This window comes from Hoplias malabaricus, chromosome 10, assembly GCF_029633855.1.
Source record: "Hoplias malabaricus isolate fHopMal1 chromosome 10, fHopMal1.hap1, whole genome shotgun sequence".
Classification (NCBI taxonomy): domain Eukaryota; kingdom Metazoa; phylum Chordata; class Actinopteri; order Characiformes; family Erythrinidae; genus Hoplias; species Hoplias malabaricus.
In genome coordinates, this window is record NC_089809.1 from 39857163 (window position 1) to 39879347 (window position 22185).

Here is a 22185-nt window from a genome sequence, read left to right on the forward strand (position 1 = left end):
GCCTTTTATTTTGCATATATTCAAATTTTTAATTGTTCAGTGAAATAGACATTTTATTATTCAGGTTGACAACTGACTGCACGGTGCCAGTATAATAATGACAGCACGCAGAGAGAGGACAGCATTTTTGTTTGCTGCCAGTGGATAATTTAAGTTCTGTGTTTGTTTGTTTTTTCCATTATTACAAGGACTCAAATAGACATTGAGTTTTTTTTTTTCTACCGGCAACCCAATGTCTTTTTTTTTTTTTTTTTTTTTTTTTTTTTGAGTTAAAAATATTAGGTTGCATGCAGAAATGTTATTTCATATTTTTCTGCAGTCTTTCATAGATTTCATAATCGCAGTATGGTTTGTTTATACATAGCACTAAGGCAAAAAACACTTATGCGCAACCCTTTTGTTTCATTTAAAGTTTCAAAAGGGTTTTGTGGCTCCCAGTGTTTTCTTTACTGTGTGAAATGGGTCCAAACGGCTCTTTGAGTGGTAAAGGTTGCTGACCCCTGCGCTAGACCCAACAATGCAGAAGAGCTGAAGGCCACTATCAACCTGGGCTCTCATAACACCTGAACAGTACCACAGACTGATCGACTCCAGGCCGCATTGCTACAATATTCATGCGAAAGGAGCCCCAACTAAATATTGAGTGTTGTATGTATGTATGTATGTGTGTGTATATATATATATATATATATATATATATATATATACACACGCACACAGTGGGGAAAATAAAAAAATTTATACACTGCTGATTTTGCAGGGTTTTCTACCTACAAACCGGATTCCAAAAAAAGCTGGGACACTAAACAAATTGTGAAAAAAAACTGAATGCAATAATATGGAGATGGCAAATGTCAATATTTTATTCATAATATAACATAGATGACAGATCAAAAGTTTAATCTGAGTAAATTTTTTAAAGGAAAAATATGTTGATTCAAAATTTCAGTGTCAACAAATCCCAAAAATGTTGGGACAAGTAGCAATAAGTGGCTGGAAAAAGGAAATTGAGCATGTAATGAACAGCTGGAAGACCAATTCACACTAATTAGGTCAATTCACATCATGATTGGGATAAAAAGAGCTTCTCAGAGTGTCGGTGTCTCTCTGAAGCCAAGATGGTAAGAGGATCACCTATTCCACCATTGTTGCGCAGAAAGATAGTGTAACAATACCAGAATGGTGTTACCCAGCGTAAAATAGCAAAGACTTAAGTTATCATCATCAACCGTGCATAACACCATCAAAAGATTCAGAGAATCTGGAACGATTGCTGTGCGTAAGGGTCAAGGCCGTAAAACTGGATGCTCGTGATCTCCGGGCCCTTAAATGTCACTGCACCTCAAACAGGAATGCCACTGTCAAGGAAATAACATGATGGGCTCAGGAATACTTCCAGAAACCATTGTCAGTGAACACAATCCACCATGCCATCCGCCATTGCCAGCTGAAACTGCAGTGCAAAGAGGAAGTCTATTCTAAGCAAGCTCCACAAGCTCAGACGTTTGCACTGGGCCAGGTGCCTTTTAAAATGGAGTGTGGCAAAGTGGAAGACTGTCACGATTTGAAGTTCTTTATGGAACACTGGGATGACTTGTCATCCGGACCAGAGAGGACAAGGATAACCCAAGTTGTTATCAACACTCCGTTCAGAAGCCTGCATCACTGGGGTTGCATGAGTGCTTGTGGCATGGGCAGCTTACATGTCTGGAAAGGCACCATTAATGTAGAGAACTATGTTCAGGTTCTAGAACAAAAGACCCCACCCAATGTTCTCTGCGGCCCCCCCGCGAAGGCCCGCGACCCGATCCGGCCCAAAGACGCCACCGTGGGTCTCTTGACCGGCCGAGGACACGCTCCAGGGCGTCGGACGTGAGAAAAAACCAAAGCAAAGGGTCCGCGGGGCACCGGCGGGCCCCACGTCCCCTCCGCTCTGCCGTTGCCCTCTTAAGAGGAGGAGCAACTCTGGACTAAGTAGCCATGTGGTGGGCTCTCAGTGGCCAAGGCAGACACCAATAGAACTGGGGCATTTTGAATTCGTAAACACTCCAACATGTGCTTTTTAGTGCATGTATAAACATTGTATGTTTTCAGTAGTATTAGTGTGAGCTTTGTCAATGGTAAAATACTATACATTTATTGAGCGACACGAGAAACGTTAATACATTTTAACTGGTTTATTTACAAGCTTATAAAAGTACTTTATGTTTTCCAAGTTTGTGAAAACGTTCGCAACAATTGCATATAAATAAAAAGGGCTCATTTATTTACAAAAGGTCTCATCACATCCTATATATAAGTACAGTATTGATAAGTACATATGCAGGTTAAGTAGCAAGTCTGAATTACACAGTGGATTGTGCGTGAAATTGTGTGTACGTGGATGTACTGCTGTTGCAAATACCAGCGTCCATGTGAAAAAAAAAAGTCAGCGGTCCCCCTGCTCCTCTTGCTCAGCCAGCCACTCCTCTAACGTCTTTCCTTCAGCAGTGGCACAGAATGACCTGTTGCCTATCCTGCTATGTCCGAACTCCCTAGTCTTTGGTTGGCCACAGCTGGAGCATCTGTAGTGTGTTTGCTGGTGGAACTTGGCAGGAAGCGTGGAACAACCCTGATGTTTACTCAACGCTTCCGCTTCCTTCCGTCTCCTCCACTCTGTTGTCCTGCTCCATTTTCTCTCGGGCTGAGCTGGCTGGGTCGGCTGTACTGGCTGGGGAGGTCCTGGCATAAGGGTCGGCTGGAATGGCTGAGACGCCGGCTGAAGCAAGAGAAGTGCCAGCTGGTTCGTCAAAGGTGTCGAAGGCTGAAGGAACAGTACAGTTCCTCCGGAAGCCGGAGGCTGTGGCAGTTGCACCGGCGGAGCAGACGCAGGAGCTGCGGTAGCAGGCCGTCTTCGCTGTGCCGCTTGCCCCGACAGGTCCGGAGGAGTGGGGAAAGAAAAGGTCCTAGGGTACTCCTCCGGCACCTTCTCACTAGGCTGCGGCAATGGAACGGCAGCTGTGAGGCTCGGCTTGGGCAATGGAATCTCCATCGCCAACACCGTCTGCTCCTGTTTCTTCTGGATGCTGTTGTGCCTTTAAAAAAAAAAAAGAAAAAGAAAGAGAGAACAGTGTTATTCAGTGCTTGCTGGAAGAGAGCGTTCCTAGCATTGATGTTAATAAAAGTCGGCTTAAAAGTCTTACCACACAGAGAGGGTGCGCTGGTTGATCTCGTACAGCTGAAGCGACGTCGCCTGCACGAGACCTGGGCTGTTCAGTACCAGCCTCCTGATCCTGCCGTAGTCCTGCAGGATCGCAGCCCAGCGGTTCACCCTCGCTCCAGCGACCCTTCGGCCATGAGGGTGAACGTCACACAGCTCCAAGCAAATGGCCTCCACAAGGCGGCTTGCATCTGGCCACTGCGCAGGTCCCGTTCCTTCACCCAACAAGCAGCTGTTGGGAGAAACAGAATAATACAGAACACGTTATTAAACATATATGTGCCAGCACAGATCACGCAGCATTAAATTCTTTGTCCAGGAGTATGATTAACCTACCGCTTTAAGCTCTCGACCCCGCTGGAGACCGTGGACTTTGCATGGCTGGCCTTAAAGCGTCCCTGAAGCAGCCGCTCCCTGTGCCTCGGCTGGTAAGAGACACGTTGCTTGTCGACGTCCGGCAGACGGTTCCAAAGGGCGACGATGTCGGCGACCTGCTTCTCAGAGAGACAGGCTTCGTCGCGCAAGTCCACCAGGTACCTGGCCAGCCTCACCACGCATTCGTATCCTGGCGCTCCGTCCGGCCCTCTGAAAACCTGACAAGACAAAGACGTTCAGGTTAATCGTGCTCCCTTTTCCATGTATGGTTAAACGCTCACATGTAAAAAAACAAAGCACTTACTTCTTTTGCTTCCGGTTCTTGAGAGGGGAGGACCGGGTCTGCGGAAGCGTCTTCTGACTTTGCGGGAGGAGATGCCGCAGCCTCGGCCTCAGCCACCTTCGGGACGGGATCATCCAATGACAGAGGGTCAACGGTGGGGTCATTGTCCACTCCGACATAGGACTCAGCTTCACCGAATCCTTCGTCCTCCCATTCCGACAGGTCATCGGGGGTGCCGTCGGGGGCATCCGGGTCCCGGCCGATGTCGTCCCTCAGCTCTTTGCACTGCTGAGAGAAGAGGTACTCGACACCGATCAGCTCACCTGAAACGCAAACGATCACACAGCAGTTTAATAAGAGTGGCTATTTGTGCCGAATGAAAATAGATCGGCTATATGGTTACAGCACGATGATTCGCGTTCAAAAACGTTACCTGTGTACTCTCTGGGCTTGGTGTAGTCCTCCACCAGTTTACAGCCCAGCATCTCCTCACTGAGCTGGTTGAGCGCGTGCTGCATGTGGCCAGTATAACACCGCAGCACCTGCTCCGACCGGTTCACGGCTGATGAAGCGCGGTCCTCGTTCCACCTCACCAGCCCTTCCAGGAGGTATGCCTGGAAGTTCTCGGCATTGGCAGAACTGCCTGTAGGGCAAAGAAAACATATGTAAAAATCACTCCACCATGAAGTCACATGCATACAATCACAAAGTGAAGAAGAAAAATAAAGAAACTCACCAGGAATGAAATGGCTGAGGTGAAGGTGGAACGACTCGAGGGATGTGGAACCACGCGCACAGCGGTACACGGGAAGAACGACCCCTCCCTTCGTCACCACAACGGTGTTGCCGTTGCGTGTCCCAAATGACATCCATCCGTTCCTTGTCCAACAGGGGGATGCCCATCGTGTCCTTCACGTCAGTAAAAGCCACCAGCAGCTGATCTATGAGCTGCTTGGTTTCCCGCGCCCCACGTGTGCGACGGCGACAGTGCCGAGCGAGCAGCTTTGCGCTCAGCTTGGCGGTGAGCTCGTCCTCTGTCGAGTGCGTGATGCCCTTCTCTTTCAGCTCCGTCTGAACGGCCTCTCGCAGACGAACCACGTCCCCGGCATCCCACTCGAAAATGCAGGCAGACAGCTTCGCCATAAAGATGCCGTACAGCTGGTGGCTGTCCGTGGTGACTCCCACGGAGAATCTTCTCATCAGGTGCCACACGTCCAGTCTGACGACGAGCTCCTCCCACTCGTGGAACATGGCAGCCACTTTCGATCTCCCCGTTCTAGAGCAGCAGTCCCTGTCCACGTACATGAGCTTGGGCGGAGGGACTCCAGCGTCACGGTAGCGCCCCATCAGCCTCGCTGCCATGGGCAGCAGCCCGTCTCCCTCGTGGGACGTGAGCACAGACATGAGGACCTGCCCGAACTCATTCCCCACGTTGGTGGCCCAGGCTGCTGTCCCAGCGGCATCTCCAGCCAGCTTCTTTGTCACCTTGAACAAAAACAAAAACATACAGCGTCAGGGTACTGCGTCCACCCTAGCGCTTGGCTATACTTTAACACAATATAATGGATTTTAAAAAAATCTCTTACCTTCTTTGTTGAATCCATCTTTAAGACCGATCCAAAAACAGAGGTGATCCTGGCCTTCATCTCGCTGATCCTCGATCGGATGTCCTCTGCGTGGACAGTGAGGAGCCAGTGGGGCGAGGGAATAGGCAGCATCTGCGGCGGTGCCTCCAAACTCTGTGCCGCAGCACCAGGGACCCGGAACTTCTTGCACACCGCAAGGTAGCGCATCGTGTTGGTCATCCAGGTCTCGCTGTGCTGCTCCTTAAGCTTGTGGTACAGCGCAGTGACGCTGTTGCCGAGGGACCGCTCGCGCATCAGCCGGACCACTTTCACGTCACAGGACAACCTGTTAAACACATACACAAACGTTTAGATCAAGAAACTGGCTTCAGCGGCTGACGCACATTCGAAGAATAACTACTGTGTGCGTGCGTACCTGTACGTGCGAATGGCTGGAAACAACGCTCGGTGCGCAGGATCCAGCTGCTCCAAGACGTCCCGCGACCATCCCGCCACCTTCTTGTGACAGCGACGACACTCGAGGTACTCCGTGGCCAAGTAGTACCAGCCGTCCAAGTCGAGCACCCTCCTGACCGTCTTGTACAAGCCGCACGCCGTCAAGCGATGAGCAGCGCGAAGGCATTCGGGCTGCTGGCACGACAGCCTGAACGCCCACATACGGTAGGGCATCCAAATGCAGAAGGGCCGGGTGAAGAAGGCAGCGGGGGAAGCCGGAGGCTGGTGAAGGACAGGACGCGGAGGAGGAGGAAACCACCACATCCGGAGTTGCTCGGTTAGAACAGCTCTCCCTGCAGCATCCCTCTTGAACATGGCACGGCTGATCCACTCATGCTGCTCCTTTGGAATGAGAGAGTGATGTTTCCAGCTCACTGGAAGCACAGGACCCTACAGAAGACATGACCGTCAGTATGTGTTCACGAGTACATTCTTATAAACATAAGCAAAACAATTTGCGGGCACAGTGATCTCACCTCGGAAGACGCACGGGGTGCATCCCTCTTCTGAGCGGCTATCCTCGGCGAACGACTCGGGGTCACTGGTTGGGGAGGCGTCATTGCGGCACTCTGCCTCGCGCGGGCAGGGGAGGTCATCGGGACGGGTGATTGAGGGGCTGATGAAAGAGAAGCATAAACAAGTAAACAGACCGTCAAAAACCACCAGGACATACTACTACTACTCGGACAGGACGTGCACAGTGACAAACTAAAGTCTCCAGTACTACAGTGTTCGACGGGCCACGCCACTTACCGTGACCCCTCCAGCATCACCCTTCGAGGTCTAGATAACACATGACATACAACAAAATGTTATCACACATTAACCGTGTTTCAAATGTATTGTTATTTACACAAAAGCATCACAGTTTAGAGAGGACAAACCTGATGTCTCCATTGCCATGGCAGATGCCAGCACTTCCTCGTCTGTGGGTTCTGAAAAAGACAAATAATTAGCAATTAAAGCTGAGCTCACACTATAGAATGTGCTTGATGACCTGAACTAATGCTGTTAAAACTCACCTGAAGGGTGTGCAGACTCTCTGGGTGAAGACTCCGGAAGAGGGGTGGACGTTGCAGTGGCAGACTGAGAGGAAGGGGGCCCCTGCTGTGTCGGCTCAGCATCCCTCTTCTGTATGTATATCTGAAGAGCTTCCATCTTTGTCCCACGCCTGCATGACTGAACCCTAAGCCACTGGACATAACTGTCAAAAAATAAAAAAACAATTACAATTAATTAATTTCTTACTGCTTCTAATAGTAAAACCAACATGAACACACCCTACGTACTCATATAGAACATGTAAATGAAAATGTGCTCTCACCTCTTTTTCTCCTTGTCTTTGGACTCATAAAGTTCCTTGTATGTGTTTCCCTTGTGAGTTCCAAAGCCCACCAGACAGTCGTCCGCCTGCGTATCCCGTCCCTTACGTCGCTGAATGGCATGAGCAAGCTCAGGGAAGGAGCTGGCGTACTGGAGCAGTGCGTCTTTGTTGCTCATCAGTGGAGTGTCGCATCTGTTTCCAGACTCGCGCTCCGTTTGGTGTCCAGAAAGGACCATGACTGCATAGCCCAGGTCATTCTCCAGCAGCCACTTGAAGGGTTTCCCCTGGTACCGGCCAAACTGAAGAGCACTCTGGCTGGCCAGCAGCTGGCTATCCCACGGATTTCCTCCTCCGGCCACCACTCTCCTCCTGGCCTCTGTCAAGACAGTCTTGGGGTTTTGGGCCTGGCGGGACGCACCAGATCCGACACCGGGCAAGCTCTCTCTCGCTGCCTGAACTGCTTCGGGTGTGGGTCGAAGGGTGACCTCACCGTCTGCCTCGAAGCGAAACACCGGTCGGGAATCCATTCTGTAAAAACAATATTTTAAGACAAAAATAAAAAGATCAGACCAACATTCAGACCCAAAGATCATCTTATTCAAATACAAAACAGTAGAGGGGCAGGGGGCTGAGGTGTTAAAACTCACAGCTGACCTAAATGTTTATAAGTACTATAAGCAATCAACTGAAAGCTCTACTTAATGTAACACATAACATGATGATAATAGCTGTGATGTGTTAATGGAAGCTGATAATGATGAATGACTCCCTCTGAATGGGTCCATAATGGCTTGTTAAGCATAACAATAGAAAGACAGGACAACATAAATTCATGCATTTAAGAGGCACACTGCAGAAAGAAAAAAAGGGATCATTTCATTGTATTAAACTAATATTAATTTGGTAAACAGATCCACAAAACACATGATTACACACAGAGAAGAGGTTTAAAGAAGCTGGCATTAGTGGAAATGGTCTCTTTCATACAACTTGTCAATGTTTTGTACACCTAACACATACAATATTTTAAAACTATACATCTAATACATATGACTGACTATTTTAATACTAAACAACTAATGTTTTTTAAGCCTGATTCTTTTAATATAATATTTTAATCAGTAAACAACAACATCTAATGGGTTTTGTACACCTAACACTTATAATTGCTTATTTTATCACTAAACAACAACAAAAACAACTCAGATGTTTTGCCTACGTTATACTGATGAATAGTTTAACGTCTGGGATTCCAAGAAATATCATTTATTCATGTAAACACAATTGTAAAAACTTGTTAAACACGTTTAACAAACCTACAACGAAATCTAACGTTACCAGAACACATTCCCTACAACTAACACTTACAGTTTTACTACATTTTATAAAATCGGTGTAATTTAATTGAGAAAAAGCAGATTATAAACATAAAACAGTGTTTACACAAGCCCTTTACTGAACGCTGCGCTGTATACAACGACACACGCACCAACAACGCTGCTACCTTAATCTTTAAACGCCAAACACAAATCGTAAAAGTCTTACTAAAGTCTAAGCAATGAACGAGAAGCAGCACTTACCTTTTAATCGTTGTCTGTTCGCTGTAGAACTGAGAAAAAGAGAACGAAGCGACTCGTTTTAGAGGAGCCATTGTAAGGCCCGCCCCCTGAAACATTCACAGCCGTCGGCCAATCAGGCGTTAGAACATCCCACAGTTTCGATGAGGAACCAGTATCACACAGCCGTCGGCCAATCAGTCGTTAGCACCTCCCACAGTTTCAATGTGTGGCCATTGTCAGACAGCCATCGGCGTTAACACATCCCACTGTTTCAATGACGCACTTTGTTTGCGTCTCCGGGCCAATCATTGAAGCAGGAATTGAAACAATTGAAACAGGCCAAGTTGAAACAGGCCAATGAGAAGCACTAGAGAGGCGGGAATTGTGAAACACTTAAGCGCGAAGATCGCTCGGTCAGAGGCGCAACATATGCTCCCATCTAGATGTAATCTCTTTCAGGAAAGACCCTGCATTTTTCAACAAGATAATGCCAGATTCTGCAGCAATCACAACATCATTGCTACGTAGGAGAAGGATCCGGGGACTGAAATGGCAGCCTGCAGTCCAGATCTTTCACCTATAGAGAACATTTGGCGCATCACAAAGAGGAAGGTGCGACAAAGAAGGCCCAAGACGAACAGTTAGAGGCCTGTATTAGACATGAATGGGAGAGCATTCCTATTTCTAAACTTGAGAAACTGGTCACCTCTGTCCCCAGACGTCTTTTGAGTGTTGTAAGAAGAAGGGGGGATGCCACACAGTGGTAAAAAATTTTTGGGATTTGTTGACGCCATGAAATTTTGAAACAACATATTTTTCCCTTAAAATAATACATTCTCTCAGTTTAAACTTTTGATCTGTGATTTGTGTTCTATTCTGAATATAATATTTGATGTTGGCACCTCCACATCATTGCATTCAGTTTTTAATCACTATTTGTGTTTATTTGTTTAGTGTCCCAACTTTTTTGGAATCCGGTTTGTACAAAGAATGGAGAGGTCTGTAATAATTATTGTAGGTTCACTTCAACTGTGAGAGACCTAAAAAAAAAACCTAAAAAAATCACATTCTGTTAGTTTTTCCTTAAAAAGTCCTCCTATTCTGCACTAATTACCTGTAAAAATTGTTACCTGTATAAACACTGTAATAAGTAGTGTGGCATGGTATGGGAGAGGGATACTGGAGCTACCACTTAAGTTTAGTTGAGGAATGATTTAGTCAGGACTGAAGGATGCAGTGGTTAAAGCAGCAGCGCCAGTCACAAAAGCAGGAAGGAAGTGGAACCCATGAGTGGCAGTGCAGGTAGCCAGGAGCTCATTAGAGCTAAGGGATGTGATTCACCAAGTGCAATGCGTAAGTGCGGGCCTTGGGTCAGGTGATTTGTTAAAAGCGTTTTGTAAGGTTACATCACCAGAGAGAAGGCAAATGACGACTTGATTTGTTTGAGATCAGGAAGAGGAAGCATGGTGTGCAACAGCAGCATCACTGGCAAAACAATTCTTCGCTCGAAGAATGTAGAGAAGCAGAAGATTACTTGGCAAGAATTGTGGGCGATGGAGGCAAGTCATATTACGTTTTTGCTTGGAGAAACTTGTGATGTCCTTCCAACTCCACAAAATTTTGGACAGTGGGTAGGTAAAAACCCTAATTGTAGATTATGTACAAGGGTTGGCGTGGTGAGGTATATTCTATCAGCTTGGAAGTTTTGTTGCAGGGGAGGTATACATGGAGACATAATCAGGTGCTAAGTGTTTTAGCATGTTGGATATAAAAAGTTTTAAGGTAAATGCATTGATGAGTGGTTGTAATAATAAAGTAATTAGGTTTGTGCGTGAGGGGGGACGTATTTAAGAGAATGCACATGCTATAAATATCAGTAGATTGGGTGAAGCACATGATTGGAAATTGCTGGTGGACGTAGGTAAAAAAAAACAAAAAAAACCTGCAGGTCTCAGAGTGCATTGCATTAACTACACTTAGGCCAGATATGGTGCTGTGCCCTGAAAGTAAACATATTGTTTATTTCATAGGGTTAACAGTTCCATTTGAGGTAGAAGTATGTAGACTTGGTTGCTAAAGAGAGGGAACGTGGAAGGCAGGCACAGGTAAGATTGGTGGAGATAGGTGTTAGGGGATTTGTAGCCATGTCGGCCACATTCCTGCTTGTGAAGTTTGGCATCAGTGGCCGGAAACTAAAGGCAGCTGTGAAGGAGTTATCAGATACAGCTGAAAGGTCTAGTCAGTGGTTGTGGATAAGGACAACACAGACCAGTTGGCGAAATGCATTGTAAAGGTGCTGTTTTGGTGGTTTGTGATGTAGCATGTAAAGATCACATAGAACTGGTGGCACTGAGCATGCATTAACAGTTCTGTGCGGATTTACAGTTGCTGATGTTTAAGGGTAAGGTAGGACTGTAAAACTAGCTTGGAGGGATGTGGGTCTGGGACACCAGACTTCACTGTTGATCCTTCTGGCTTGATTGCCATTGTGTTGTTGGCTTAATTCAGCGAAACACAGACAATGGGAGGTGCCTACCCGATGACCCCTGTGAAGAGCTAGTGATACAGTGGCTGGTTTGGGTACTCGTGATGGGCTCAATGACTAACCGTCGATGTTAAGGGTAGCTGGTTGCTGATCAGATCATAAATGGCCACAGCAACCTTATGGTTTAGCTGTAAGATTGGAAGAGTAGAAATTGTGTGTCTGCTGGTAGAAACAATGTGAGGTGGGCCCTATGTGAAGGTCTAATGGATTGACATAGGATATGTCGCATCTTGTTTATGAAAAATTTTATATATATAATCTTTGTTTTTTTTAAATTAAAGTTCTAAAGAGCTAAACTTTATTTCAGGGAAATATCTTTTTTTGGATTCATAATTTCAATGCACTCTTGTGACAATGTTTGAAAAACCTTTGTTCTTTTATCTTATAGATGCAGTTTACAACTATAATTACATGCGTTATAAACTACTCATTTTGAGAACAATCAAATTAGCATCAGCTAATGTGCACCATTTGTTTCTCAGTGACAAAAATTACCAAAAAAAAAATACAGGAAATACAGAACCATTATATAAACAAGCTAATGAAAATAGTTAATAAAATAATTTAATTATATATAAATATATATTTGCATTCTGTTTTTATGAGCATTTCTTTATAATAAAAATCATTAATACAGGTGATTGAAGAGAGATCAAACAAGCATTAATAGAGAGAGATTATAGAGGTAGCAATTTTTATTAGTGATGATACTAGTACAAACTAAATTTACAAACTAGTAAGAATTAAACATTTGTTTATTAGTAAAAACAAAATCCCATTGATTAAATGGAATTTTTGGTATTATGTAAAATTTGAATTAAAGCTATAAAAATGCTTCTCAATCTCCCACACAGAACACATTCACAAATGTAAAACATTCCTCTTACCGTGGGGGATCAAAAAAAATGGAAATGAGAGAAAAACAGGAGCAAATAGAAATGAGGCAAGCCTAGTTTAGCCGCACCACCATTAGCCATATAGTTCATTGACACAGTCAAGTGCCCAAAATACATACCCTTTTCATTGGAAAATCTGGAGAAGCTTTGGTGCTTTATATCAGTGTCTTTTTTTTTTTACATGTGTTTTTTATTCTGTGATTGTGTTTTACAGAAAATATGGAGGGCAGGTAATAAAGGCAGAAATGTAAAAAAGAGCACAAAGTTTTATTCCTAATATACAGGTGCATCAAATTAGATTGTCATAAAATTAGAATATCATGAAAAAGTTGATTTACAGTAAATCCATTTAAAAAGTGAATCTTGTATTTTATACTCATTCATTACACACAGACTGGTATATTTCAAATGTTTATTACTTTTAATTTGATGATTATAACTGACAACTCATGAAAACCCCAAATTCATTCATTTATTCATTATCTGTAATGCTTATCCAGTTCAGGGTCGCGGTGGATCCAGAGCCTACCTGGAATCATTGGGTGCAAGGCAGGAGTACACCCTGGAGTGGGCAACACAGAGACACACACACGGACACTTTTGAGTCGCCAATTCACCTACCAACGTGTGTTTTTGGACTGTGGGAGTAAACCGGAGCACCCGGAGGAAACCCACGCGGACACGGGGAGAACACACCAAACTCCTCACAGACAGTCACCCGGAGCAGGAATCGAACCCACAACCTCCAGGCCTCAGAGACTGGGACTGTACCTGCTGCGCCACTGTGCCGAAATTCAGTATCTCAGAAAATTAGAATATTACTTAAGACTAATGCACAAAAGGTTTTTTAGAAATGCTGGCCAACTGTAAAGTATAAAAATGAAAAGTATGAGCATGTACATCACTCAATACTTAGTTGGGGCTCCTTTAGCCTGAATTACTGCAGCAATGCGGCGCGGCATGGTGTCGATCAGTCTGTGGCACTGCTCAGGTGTTATGAGAGCCAAGGTTGCTCTGATAGTGGCCTTCAGCTCTTCTCCATTGTTGGGTCTTTAGGTTTTAGGAGTTTGTTGGCCAATTAAGAACAGAGATACCATGGTCCTTAAACTAGGTACTGGTAGCTTTGGCACTGTGTGCAGGTGCTAATTTCTGTTGGAAATTGAAATCTGCATCTCCATAAAGTTGGTCAGCAGCAGGAAACATGAAATGCTCTAAAACATCCTAGGTAGTTTTGTTGACCTTGGACCTCAAAAAACACAGTGGGCCAACAACCGCAGATAACATGGCACCCAAAATCATCACTGACTGTAGAAACTTTACACGGGACCTCAAACAATGTGGATTTTGTGCCTCTCCTCTCTTCCTCCGGACTCTGGGTCCTTGATTTCCAAAGGCAATGCAAAATTTACTTTCATCAGAGAACATAACTTTGGACCACTCAGCAGCAGTCCAGTCCTTTTTGTTTTTAGATATGAATGCGCTAACTGACTGAACACGATAGCACTGAGGGTCCCAAGTCACACAAAGTCACACATCTGTCCAGTGAAGTGTCTTCAGAATTTTTTTGTCTGTTTTCAGCTTTGCTTTGACTGCTATTATGCGAACCCCCATGCCTATGAGGTTTATTACATTCAGTCTTCCCAGGTGAAACAATGAGTTAATTTTTCCTTAGTAGAACCTAAGAGTCACACATCTGTCAGCACAAAGTCCAGTGAAGTGTCCTTCAGAATGTTTTGTCTGTTTTCACCTTTGCTTTGACTGCAATTATGCGAACCCCCATGCTTATGTTCCTTATTAGAACCATATTGGGGACCATTACTAACTTGGCCTATGTACATTCGCCAGTGTATTATCTCCTTGTTTCTCAGAATTGGGCTCTGAAAAAGCACTATACATCAAAATAAATTATTATTATTGTTAAGAATTGCTTACATTATATTTCTCACTGACTCATAGTGAAACATTTCCTGCATATGTATTAAAAGTACAAGATGGTGTAAGAATTCCATAACTCAACAGTCTCAGTCAATTCGGTAGTTTCAACTTAAATATTCTCACTAGAGAAATATAAATAGTGTATATTTATGCAGAAGCAAATATGTCCCTTATGTCCCCTGCTGTTGAATAAAACCCTTTCACTAGGAAAAGAGGTGGCAGGTATGGAACAGTATGTTTTTGCTAGAGGTAAAAGCAGTGGATACTACTGAGTGTCTTGACCACTTTTAATTTTGTTTTTTGTAAAGTGATGGCATTACAGTCTGGTTAAAGTGCAGGGGTGAAGGAATGTAATATTTTGGCTCCAAATTGTTGACCAACACTCAAAATCCTCCATTTTCAAATATGGGAAATGGCATCATAACTTCGATCATTAATTTGTCTGTAATTGCTTATCCAGTTCAGGGTCGCAGTGGCTTTCGTACTCATTTGGCGAGTGGTTGTGTAAATGCGCTTTTCGCTCAGGTGGCGGTGACCGCACTACTTCTCATTGTAGTGCTGGTTTACATGCTGTATCATGTTTGTTGCACTATGTGTAGTTTGTGTTTGTTTGTGTAGTTCTCTTGCAGTATTTGCACACTGTATTTGTGTCGACTCTGTTTAGCGACGTAGAATACAGGCGAGGTAGATAGCACCAGTGCCCTCTACTGTTTAAAATGAATATGAATTAATTTTACATCTCAATCGATTAGAATTGTTGCATATTTGCATTAATTATTAACTGTCTCGTGGTGGATCATTACATCCCTATTTCTCAGACTAAATCTCATAATCTCAAGGTTCATTCAGTATTCTCGGTTACGTTCTCTTGTATGTCAAGTTTAGCAGAAGCATACTACGTTTGCTATGCGTTTAACCCCCTGGAGTCTGAGGGGTTTTCAGACACTCTGGTGTAGTCTGACATGTCTTGATTGTTTTACAAATTGTACGCATCTGAAAGTATTTTCTGATTAAACCATATTAGCGTGGGCTTGCTGTAGCTGCAGTGTTTGTAATTACTCAGGAGTAAACTGAGCATTTCTCCTCAGATGGCTCAGTGCTGAGCATTTTGCACTTGTTGAAGCAAGCTGGAAATGACTCTTTCAGGGCCTTAATGAATAATGTCCTGAACCTCTGGCCAACAAAGGCGTAGATGATGGGGTTGAGGCAGCAGTGACTGAAGGCGATGGTCTCCACCCACTGCATGGACAGGTTCAGGTTTTGCTGCCATTCACAACTTTGCAAGTGCCCTGTTTGATGAAGCAATTTCAGGAATGTGACCACGTTGTAGGGTGTCCAGAAGACAAAGAAAACAATAACCAAGACCAGGACGAGCCTAATGGATTTGTGCTTCTTTTGAGACTTCATATGGTACAAGGTGTAGATGATCTGAGAGTAGCAGAACACCATGATGAGGAGTGGGAGGATCAAGCCGAAGTTTAGCTGTATGTAGCCGAACTTTTTCCAATAGGTTTGATCAGGATATTCTGGCTTGCATGTCTCGTTCTTTGACTGGGAGAATATCATGTTTGGCAGGGAAGCCATCAGACTGAGTATCCACATAAAACAGGCCAGGGCCACATTAGCTGAGTGCTGCCTGGAAATTAGCGAGGCAAGGGCATGGACAATGACAACATAACGATCCACTGTTATCAGGATCATGAAAAAGATACTGCCGTAGAAGCCCAGCATGTAGAAGGATGTCACAGCCTTGCACATGAAGTTCCCAAAGGTCCACTGGTTCATGGCAGCGTAGTGGGCCCAGAAGGGCAGAGAGAGGAGGAACAGCAGGTCAGCCATCGCCAGGTTCAAGAGGCACATGTCGGCCATATTTGATCTCTGGCGATATCTGATGAGGACATACGCCACCAGGCCGTTGCCAATGAATCCTGCTATGAAGACCATGCTATAGAGAGTGGGGAGAAAAACTCGGCCAAAGTCCTTTACATTGCTGTTGTTGCAGGGTGGGGCTGGATCTCCTTCGTAACTATAGTATTCGGCAAAGGCTGTTTAAAAAAAGAAAAAAAAAAAAACAGTGATATTAATAAATTGGAATGTAAGGACACAGCATGCTAGATGTTCATTAAACAAATCACTTTCACTGACCATGAAACTTTTAGAAGAAGTTAGTTTTACAATTTAAAAGTATTAAAAGTTCAAAGTAACACTGTAAGAATCTGTACAAATCTTACTCTCTGCATCTGATAGCTATAAAACACACAGCGGTTGTGATCATCTGTAATTTAAAGCATTCTTTCTTGATTTAAAAAATATATATTTTTTGTTTATTCATATATATATATATATATATATATATATATATATATATATATATATATATATTTTTTTTTAACAGAATAATTGTATAGACTGTATTCTAAAAATATTGTCACTATAGCAACAGATACATTTTCCAACTGTATATAATATTCCAACTTAATTTGACAAAGGCTCACTCACTCAGCCACTTTTAACTCACCATGTGCAAGTTCAGCTCTGTGCATGTTTCCATGACACGGTTGACAGTAAAAGTAAATGAAATATTTCATGGTGTAATTTATGAATTTGCGTTTGGTCAAATTTTTGCGTTTAAAAATTCAAGTCTTAAAAGAGCAATGTGTAATACTGACACCAAGCATTTAAAACTATAATACAGTTTCAAAACAGCGAGAGAGCGAGTTTGTCTCCTCCTCACTAGAGGTGAAGCAGGACCAGAACTAGACAAGGCTTGTGTTCCCTACAATCATGAATGTCATTTTAGGACATAATTTTCATATTCAAACATTACATGTAAGCTACATTAAAGTGTCTTATTTGTGGTATTCTCCAGCTTCTTTTCGAATACTTATTTCCACATTAAACAGCTACAAGAAGCTAAAGCTAGCGCTAGGATTTATTAAAAAAAAACTCGTTTTGAAACACATTTCCAATTTAAAACACACCACTATTGTTCACTACTAAACACACCACTAAACTCACTACTAGTTGAAACTTATATTTCCTGGGTACTACCAAGCATGATTTCTGTTCCACCTTAAATAGGTGAATATGCTTTTCAAACACAATTCTTATTTCTTAATTTGTTTAAAACACACACACATGAATCTACATAAATTTTTTTTAAAACAAACAAACAATGGTATTTACGCTTTTCTATCATCTTGTTATTTACCTTCTTTGTATATAACACAGTCATATCATGTTTCAAACATCACTATGCCTCACTTTCTTTATATAAAACACACGTACTATGGCCTTTACTCCTTTTAATCTATATGTAGGCATCTGTACTGTATATTATATCTTAGAGGTGGCCGTCCCACATCCTGTCCACTGGATCCCATTCCTACCACCCTACTGCAAACCATAGCCCTGTCCATTGTGTCCGCAGCCACTCATGTAATCAATTCCTCACTAACCTCTGGAACATTTCCAAACACCTTCAAGCAAGCTCAAGTAAGACCTCTACTCAAAAAACCTGCTCTTGCTCCTTCTATAGTAGAGAACTACCGACCAGTCTCTCTCCTCCCCTTCCTGTCTAAAATCGTTGAAAGAGCTGTCTTTAAGCAGGCAACAAAATTCCTCTCCCAACATAACCTTCTTGACTCGAACCAATCCGGCTTAAAGAGCAGCCACTCAACGGAAACTGCACTTCTGTCAGTAATGGAAGCTCTTAAAGATGCAAAAGCAACAGGTCAATCCTCAGTTCTCATTCTGCTCGACCTATCAGCAGCATTTGATACGGTCAACCACCATATCTTACTAAACAAACTCACTGACATGGGCTTCAAGAACAATGCACTCTCCTGGTTTGAGTCTTATCTCACTGGACGATCCTTCAGTGTGTCATAGCTTGGACAAACATCAGCGCGACACCACCTCACCACAGGTGTGCCCCAAGGCTCGGTGCTGGGACCCCTCCTCTTTGCCTTGTACACTACCTCTCTAGGCCCAATCATACATTCGCACGGCTTCTCCTATCACTGCTATGCAGATGACACACAGCTCTATTTATCCTTTCCTCCAGGAGACACTTCAGTGGCAACTCGAATCTCTGACTGTCTCTCTGACATATCTACATGGATGAAGGAACATCACCTCCAATTGAATTTATCCAAAACTGAACTACTGGTCCTCCCAGCCAAGCAAGCTATTCTCCACAACATCAGCATCAAGCTAGGGTCCCTATCAGTGGCTCCCACCAAGGTTGTAAGAAACCTAGGTGTCATGGTTGATGACCAGCTGACCTTCCCAGATCACGTTACCGCTGTAGCTCGATCGTGCCACTTCTCCCTATTCAACATAAGGAAGATTAGGCCATACCTAACGCAACATACAACACAGCTCCTCGTTCAGACGTTAGTAATCTCCCGTTTAGACTATTGCAACGCCCTCCTGACAGGTCTTCCGGCCTGTGCTGTGAGACCGCTACAGATGATCCAGAATGCGGCAGCACGCCTGGTCTTCAACCAACCAAAAAGAGCACATGTCACGCCCCTATTAGTTGAGCTGCATTGGCTACCCTTAGCTGCTCGCATCAAATTCAAATCACTAATGATGGCCTTCAGAGTATTCACTGGTTCTGCTCCCATCTACCTCAATAGACTCTTAAAACCATACGTTAGCGCCCGCCCTCTCCGTTCCTCAAAGGAGCGCCTACTAACACGACCAACGCCCCGTACAGGTCAGTTGAGGCTATTCTCATCTCTGGTACTACGCTGGTGGAACGAGCTTCCAAACACTATCAGAGCAACAGAAACCCTCTCTGCATTCAAGAAATCATTGAAAACCCAGCTCTTCCGAGAGTATCTTTTGCACTGAATGTCTTTCTTTAATGCACTTATTACTTACTGGCATATTGCACTTAATGTAAGGTATTCTTGTATAAATTGTGCTGTAGTTCGAATGTTAGATCCTCTTTTGTAAGCCGCTTTGGATAAAAGCGTCTGCCAAATGCATAAATGTAAATGTAAATATTTTTTCAGCTCTGGCTTTGTTCTGTAGCGTTGCTGCTTCTAAACTCCACTTTCAAACACAGGGCCAACATTTCCTCTCATTTTACTCCCTCCCTGGTCAAGGGGCTTTTTTGGGTCTGGTAAAATATAACATTAACCCTGTTCTCTTGGTAATTTCATGGATGTGAGACACTGTTTTAGACCTGGCAGGTGTGGGTTTGGACTGCAATGTTATTGGACAGAGGGCAGGATCATAGGAGCTCTGCAGCAAACTTGGCACTTCTCAAAGAGAATATACTGCTTCAGCAATGCTGTGATAGGCAGCAGTGTTTCAGCTTTGGCTGTTTTTTAATCTATGATCACACACCCTAGACATTTTATGACCAAGTAAAGTAAATATCTTAGATTGCTCCTGTAAAATTCAGATTTAGGCCAGAGGTAAACCATCCAGATTTCACAGGAAAAGTAAAGTTCTGCAGAAGGATGGATCACAGTTTGTCACAGATCACATCTCTGTTTGTGCCTTTTGACCAGTTATACATCAGTCTTAGTTTAACTTTACACCAAATCATGTAAATCGTTTTTCTTAGTATTTCATATAAATTGACTGGATTGTTATTAAATACAACTGTTTTATCAATTCAATGTTTAATCTGAAAAGCAAGTATTTCGATTTTAATGTGTGGCTCCCCTGTGCCCTGCTCTTTTTGTCAAGTGTTTATTATTTTGGTTAATAAAATATAAATTTGTTTGCATTAATCAACATTAAAAACATCACAGTTAAAATATCTGTTCCTATGGAAGACCTTTGTGCTTTAAACATGCTGAACTTTGTGTGAACGCATATAGAATTTTCAACACAGATATTCAGTGTGTAAATATAAAATATTTGATGGCAATAAAAACCTTTACTTGCTTTTTTAAGGTCTCTGCCTATCGAAGGTCTCAAATCTGCACATATAGCTGCACATTCATAATTACATTTATTTATTTTTGCTGTCCAAAGAAAACCATGAATCTCCATTTATGGATAAACTAAAGTTTATTTCATTTGTAAACAGCAGCTGTCCTTCACATTGTATATTGCACATTGAACTGTAATAAATAAACTTTAAATGCGTTATCACATGCTCATTTACACAAATAGTTACACATTAACGCACAGAAGTTATTTTAGGCCCATGATCAATTTTCTTGTGTAACTGTCTTTTCAGTACAAAGTAAAAAAAACAAAACAAAAAAAAAACACGTAAAAAGTCTTTATTAACTTGGTGAAATGATATAAACATTGACTCATAGACCTTTCCACTAACGTGGGACTGGTTCATGTCCAGTTCTCACACACGATTTTTAACAATTTGTCGCATTTCCACCAACATAAATAGGTTCTGGAAATCGAAAGGATAAAATGTGTGTGAGTTTGTAAAGCTAAAGAATTTCAATAAGACTAAAAGAAAGACAGTGCAGTGGACCAGTTGACCACCTTCTGATTTGTAAAAAAAAAAAAAAACCCACAAAGAAAGTTAAAAAGAGGAACTGAAAGTGCTCCATCTGAGTGTTTGTTTTTTCTTGACTGTGTTCAGGGCAGGGCCCATTCTTTACTGCTCTGTTCTTTTACAAGCTCAGTATGACAATTCTGGCACCATCACTTCCACACGTCATGTCTCTGATCTCATCATGCTGGTGAACAGTGGATAAACCGTCCCACCCTGACCCTGACCTGTTTATATGTGGCTCTGCTATGGTTAAAACAAGCAAAACACTGATGCAGCTGCATTTCCCATCAAAACTGGAGCAGTTGTGTGTGTGTGTGTGTGTCTCTGGATAGCACCCCAACTCCAAAATCTTGTACAAACCAGTTCAAAGCAAGAGTTTGGAATGCATGAAGGAATATTTTTATCTTACAGATTGTTGATAAACAAATAAATTACTATTCTGTCCTCTGTATCTTAAAACCTAAAAATAAACATTGATGACAGAGCTGTGGAATATACTGTGAGCTCTATATTACAAACTTCCAGTGTATTATTTCTTAAATGCCTGTAAAAAGATCATAGCCTCTTATTTCATAACAATCTACAAAACTGAAAAATACATTTTACTGAAAATATGCAGAAGCAGTTGTTACATTTAAGAACCAATCCCTAGGTTGAATAACCCAGGACCCTGTACCAACTCTGCAGTTTATAAAACAATCTGAAACACTGTAGACTCTGAACTGTAGTGAGTGCTTTCAAACTAGCAACAGCAATATAATTGTTTCCAGATAATGTAAAAGACACATCCTACCGTCACTGTTGTTTTCTGTGGAAGTATTCATGTTGAATTAGTCCAAGAACTGAAGCGACACACTGAGTAGCTGCTGTATATAAAGTGGTGGAGCTTCAGTTTCCTGAGGCGGGCTTTAAAGGCACTGAAAAAAAAACTCTGCAAAAATGATTTGATCTTATCTAAATTTGTCAGTCTGAAGGAAACAGTGCATCAATGTATTGAAGTTAGAAATTTTGAAGTTAGAAATTAGCTGGGATTATACTGTTCCATATTTCATTTTTAACCTAATTTAGTTTCTGAAAACCTGAAATCAGTGTCTACACTGTGCCAAATGTGCATTTGGCAGTATTTGCATGAAGAAGTCTCTAGGGCGGTAATATTTAATATTTCTAGATATTAAAAAAAACATTCTGTTGTAGATATATTTTTAAAAAGTGGTGTTGACTGTATATACAAGCTGTCCTCACTCCAGGATTTTAATTTTCTTATTTTAAAATAAACAATTCATGAAAATCCAGATATTCAACGGTGCCCTTTGGAAAGTGAATGTAGTTTAACTTTTTAAAGTTCTCTACAGGACATTAAAACCATTGCTGCATCTTTAAGGTTGCATCTCCAGTGTGCAACTTGTAGGAGAAAAAAAGTCTACCTCTACAATGCCATTTTTTCTGACTGTGTGTGTGTGCGCTTTAAAATGTGTGACAGTCCTAAAATGTTAATGAC

At 42.7% G+C, this 22185-nt stretch overlaps 4 protein-coding genes across 4 annotated transcripts; all 4 read right to left on the minus strand.

Annotated features, from left to right (window-relative positions):
- Positions 1-1922: 1922 nt before the first annotated feature.
- LOC136708946 (uncharacterized) lies at positions 1923-4848 on the minus strand. Its single transcript, XM_066683870.1, has 6 exons — positions 4594-4848; positions 4291-4500; positions 3879-4180; positions 3536-3792; positions 3183-3431; positions 1923-3074 (listed from the first exon to the last, which is right to left on the minus strand). The coding sequence occupies exons 1-6, from the start codon at positions 4724-4726 to the stop codon at positions 2429-2431; spliced, it is 1797 nt and encodes a 598-aa protein (XP_066539967.1). The 5' UTR covers positions 4727-4848; the 3' UTR covers positions 1923-2428.
- A 433-nt stretch (positions 4849-5281) lies between these two features.
- LOC136708947 (uncharacterized) lies at positions 5282-6870 on the minus strand. The gene is made up of 5 exons (XM_066683871.1): positions 6823-6870; positions 6692-6721; positions 6415-6554; positions 5859-6328; positions 5282-5768 (listed from the first exon to the last, which is right to left on the minus strand). The coding sequence occupies exons 3-5, from the start codon at positions 6532-6534 to the stop codon at positions 5339-5341; spliced, it is 1020 nt and encodes a 339-aa protein (XP_066539968.1). The 5' UTR covers positions 6535-6554; positions 6692-6721; positions 6823-6870; the 3' UTR covers positions 5282-5338.
- A 386-nt stretch (positions 6871-7256) lies between these two features.
- LOC136707981 (uncharacterized) lies at positions 7257-9206 on the minus strand. Its single transcript, XM_066682219.1, has 2 exons — positions 8843-9206; positions 7257-7790 (listed from the first exon to the last, which is right to left on the minus strand). The coding sequence occupies exons 1-2, from the start codon at positions 8935-8937 to the stop codon at positions 7259-7261; spliced, it is 627 nt and encodes a 208-aa protein (XP_066538316.1). The 5' UTR covers positions 8938-9206; the 3' UTR covers positions 7257-7258.
- Positions 9207-12138: 2932 nt separating this feature from the next.
- LOC136708616 (C-C chemokine receptor type 5-like) lies at positions 12139-21554 on the minus strand. The gene is made up of 2 exons (XM_066683274.1): positions 21481-21554; positions 12139-16242 (listed from the first exon to the last, which is right to left on the minus strand). Exons 1-2 carry the CDS (start codon positions 21509-21511, stop codon positions 15257-15259), a joined length of 1017 nt encoding a protein of 338 aa, XP_066539371.1. The 5' UTR covers positions 21512-21554; the 3' UTR covers positions 12139-15256.
- Between the last annotated feature and the right edge of the window lie 631 nt (positions 21555-22185).

Excerpts from the sequence above, each read along its gene's own strand:
- LOC136708946 (XM_066683870.1), bottom strand. The coding sequence starts at position 4,726 with ATGTCATTTGGGACACGCAACGGCAACACCGTTGTGGTGACGAAGGGA. Across the intron at positions 3,432-3,535 it reads GGGGTCGAGAGCTTAAAGCG|CTGCTTGTTGGGTGAAGGAA; the intron begins GTAGGTTAATCA and ends TTCTCCCAACAG. Across the intron at positions 3,075-3,182 it reads CAGCGCACCCTCTCTGTGTG|GCACAACAGCATCCAGAAGA; the intron begins GTAAGACTTTTA and ends TTTTTTTTAAAG.
- LOC136708947 (XM_066683871.1), bottom strand. The coding sequence starts at position 6,534 with ATGACCTCCCCTGCCCGCGCGAGGCAGAGTGCCGCAATGACGCCTCCC. Across the intron at positions 6,329-6,414 it reads CACCCCGTGCGTCTTCCGAG|GGTCCTGTGCTTCCAGTGAG; the intron begins GTGAGATCACTG and ends TGTCTTCTGTAG. Across the intron at positions 5,769-5,858 it reads CCAGCCATTCGCACGTACAG|GTTGTCCTGTGACGTGAAAG; the intron begins GTACGCACGCAC and ends TGTGTTTAACAG.
- LOC136707981 (XM_066682219.1), bottom strand. The coding sequence starts at position 8,937 with ATGTTTCAGGGGGCGGGCCTTACAATGGCTCCTCTAAAACGAGTCGCT. Across the intron at positions 7,791-8,842 it reads GAACAGACAACGATTAAAAG|AATGGATTCCCGACCGGTGT; the intron begins GTAAGTGCTGCT and ends TTGTTTTTACAG.
- LOC136708616 (XM_066683274.1), bottom strand. The coding sequence starts at position 21,511 with ATGAATACTTCCACAGAAAACAACAGTGACG. Across the intron at positions 16,243-21,480 it reads CACAGAAAACAACAGTGACG|CCTTTGCCGAATACTATAGT; the intron begins GTAGGATGTGTC and ends TTTTTTAAACAG.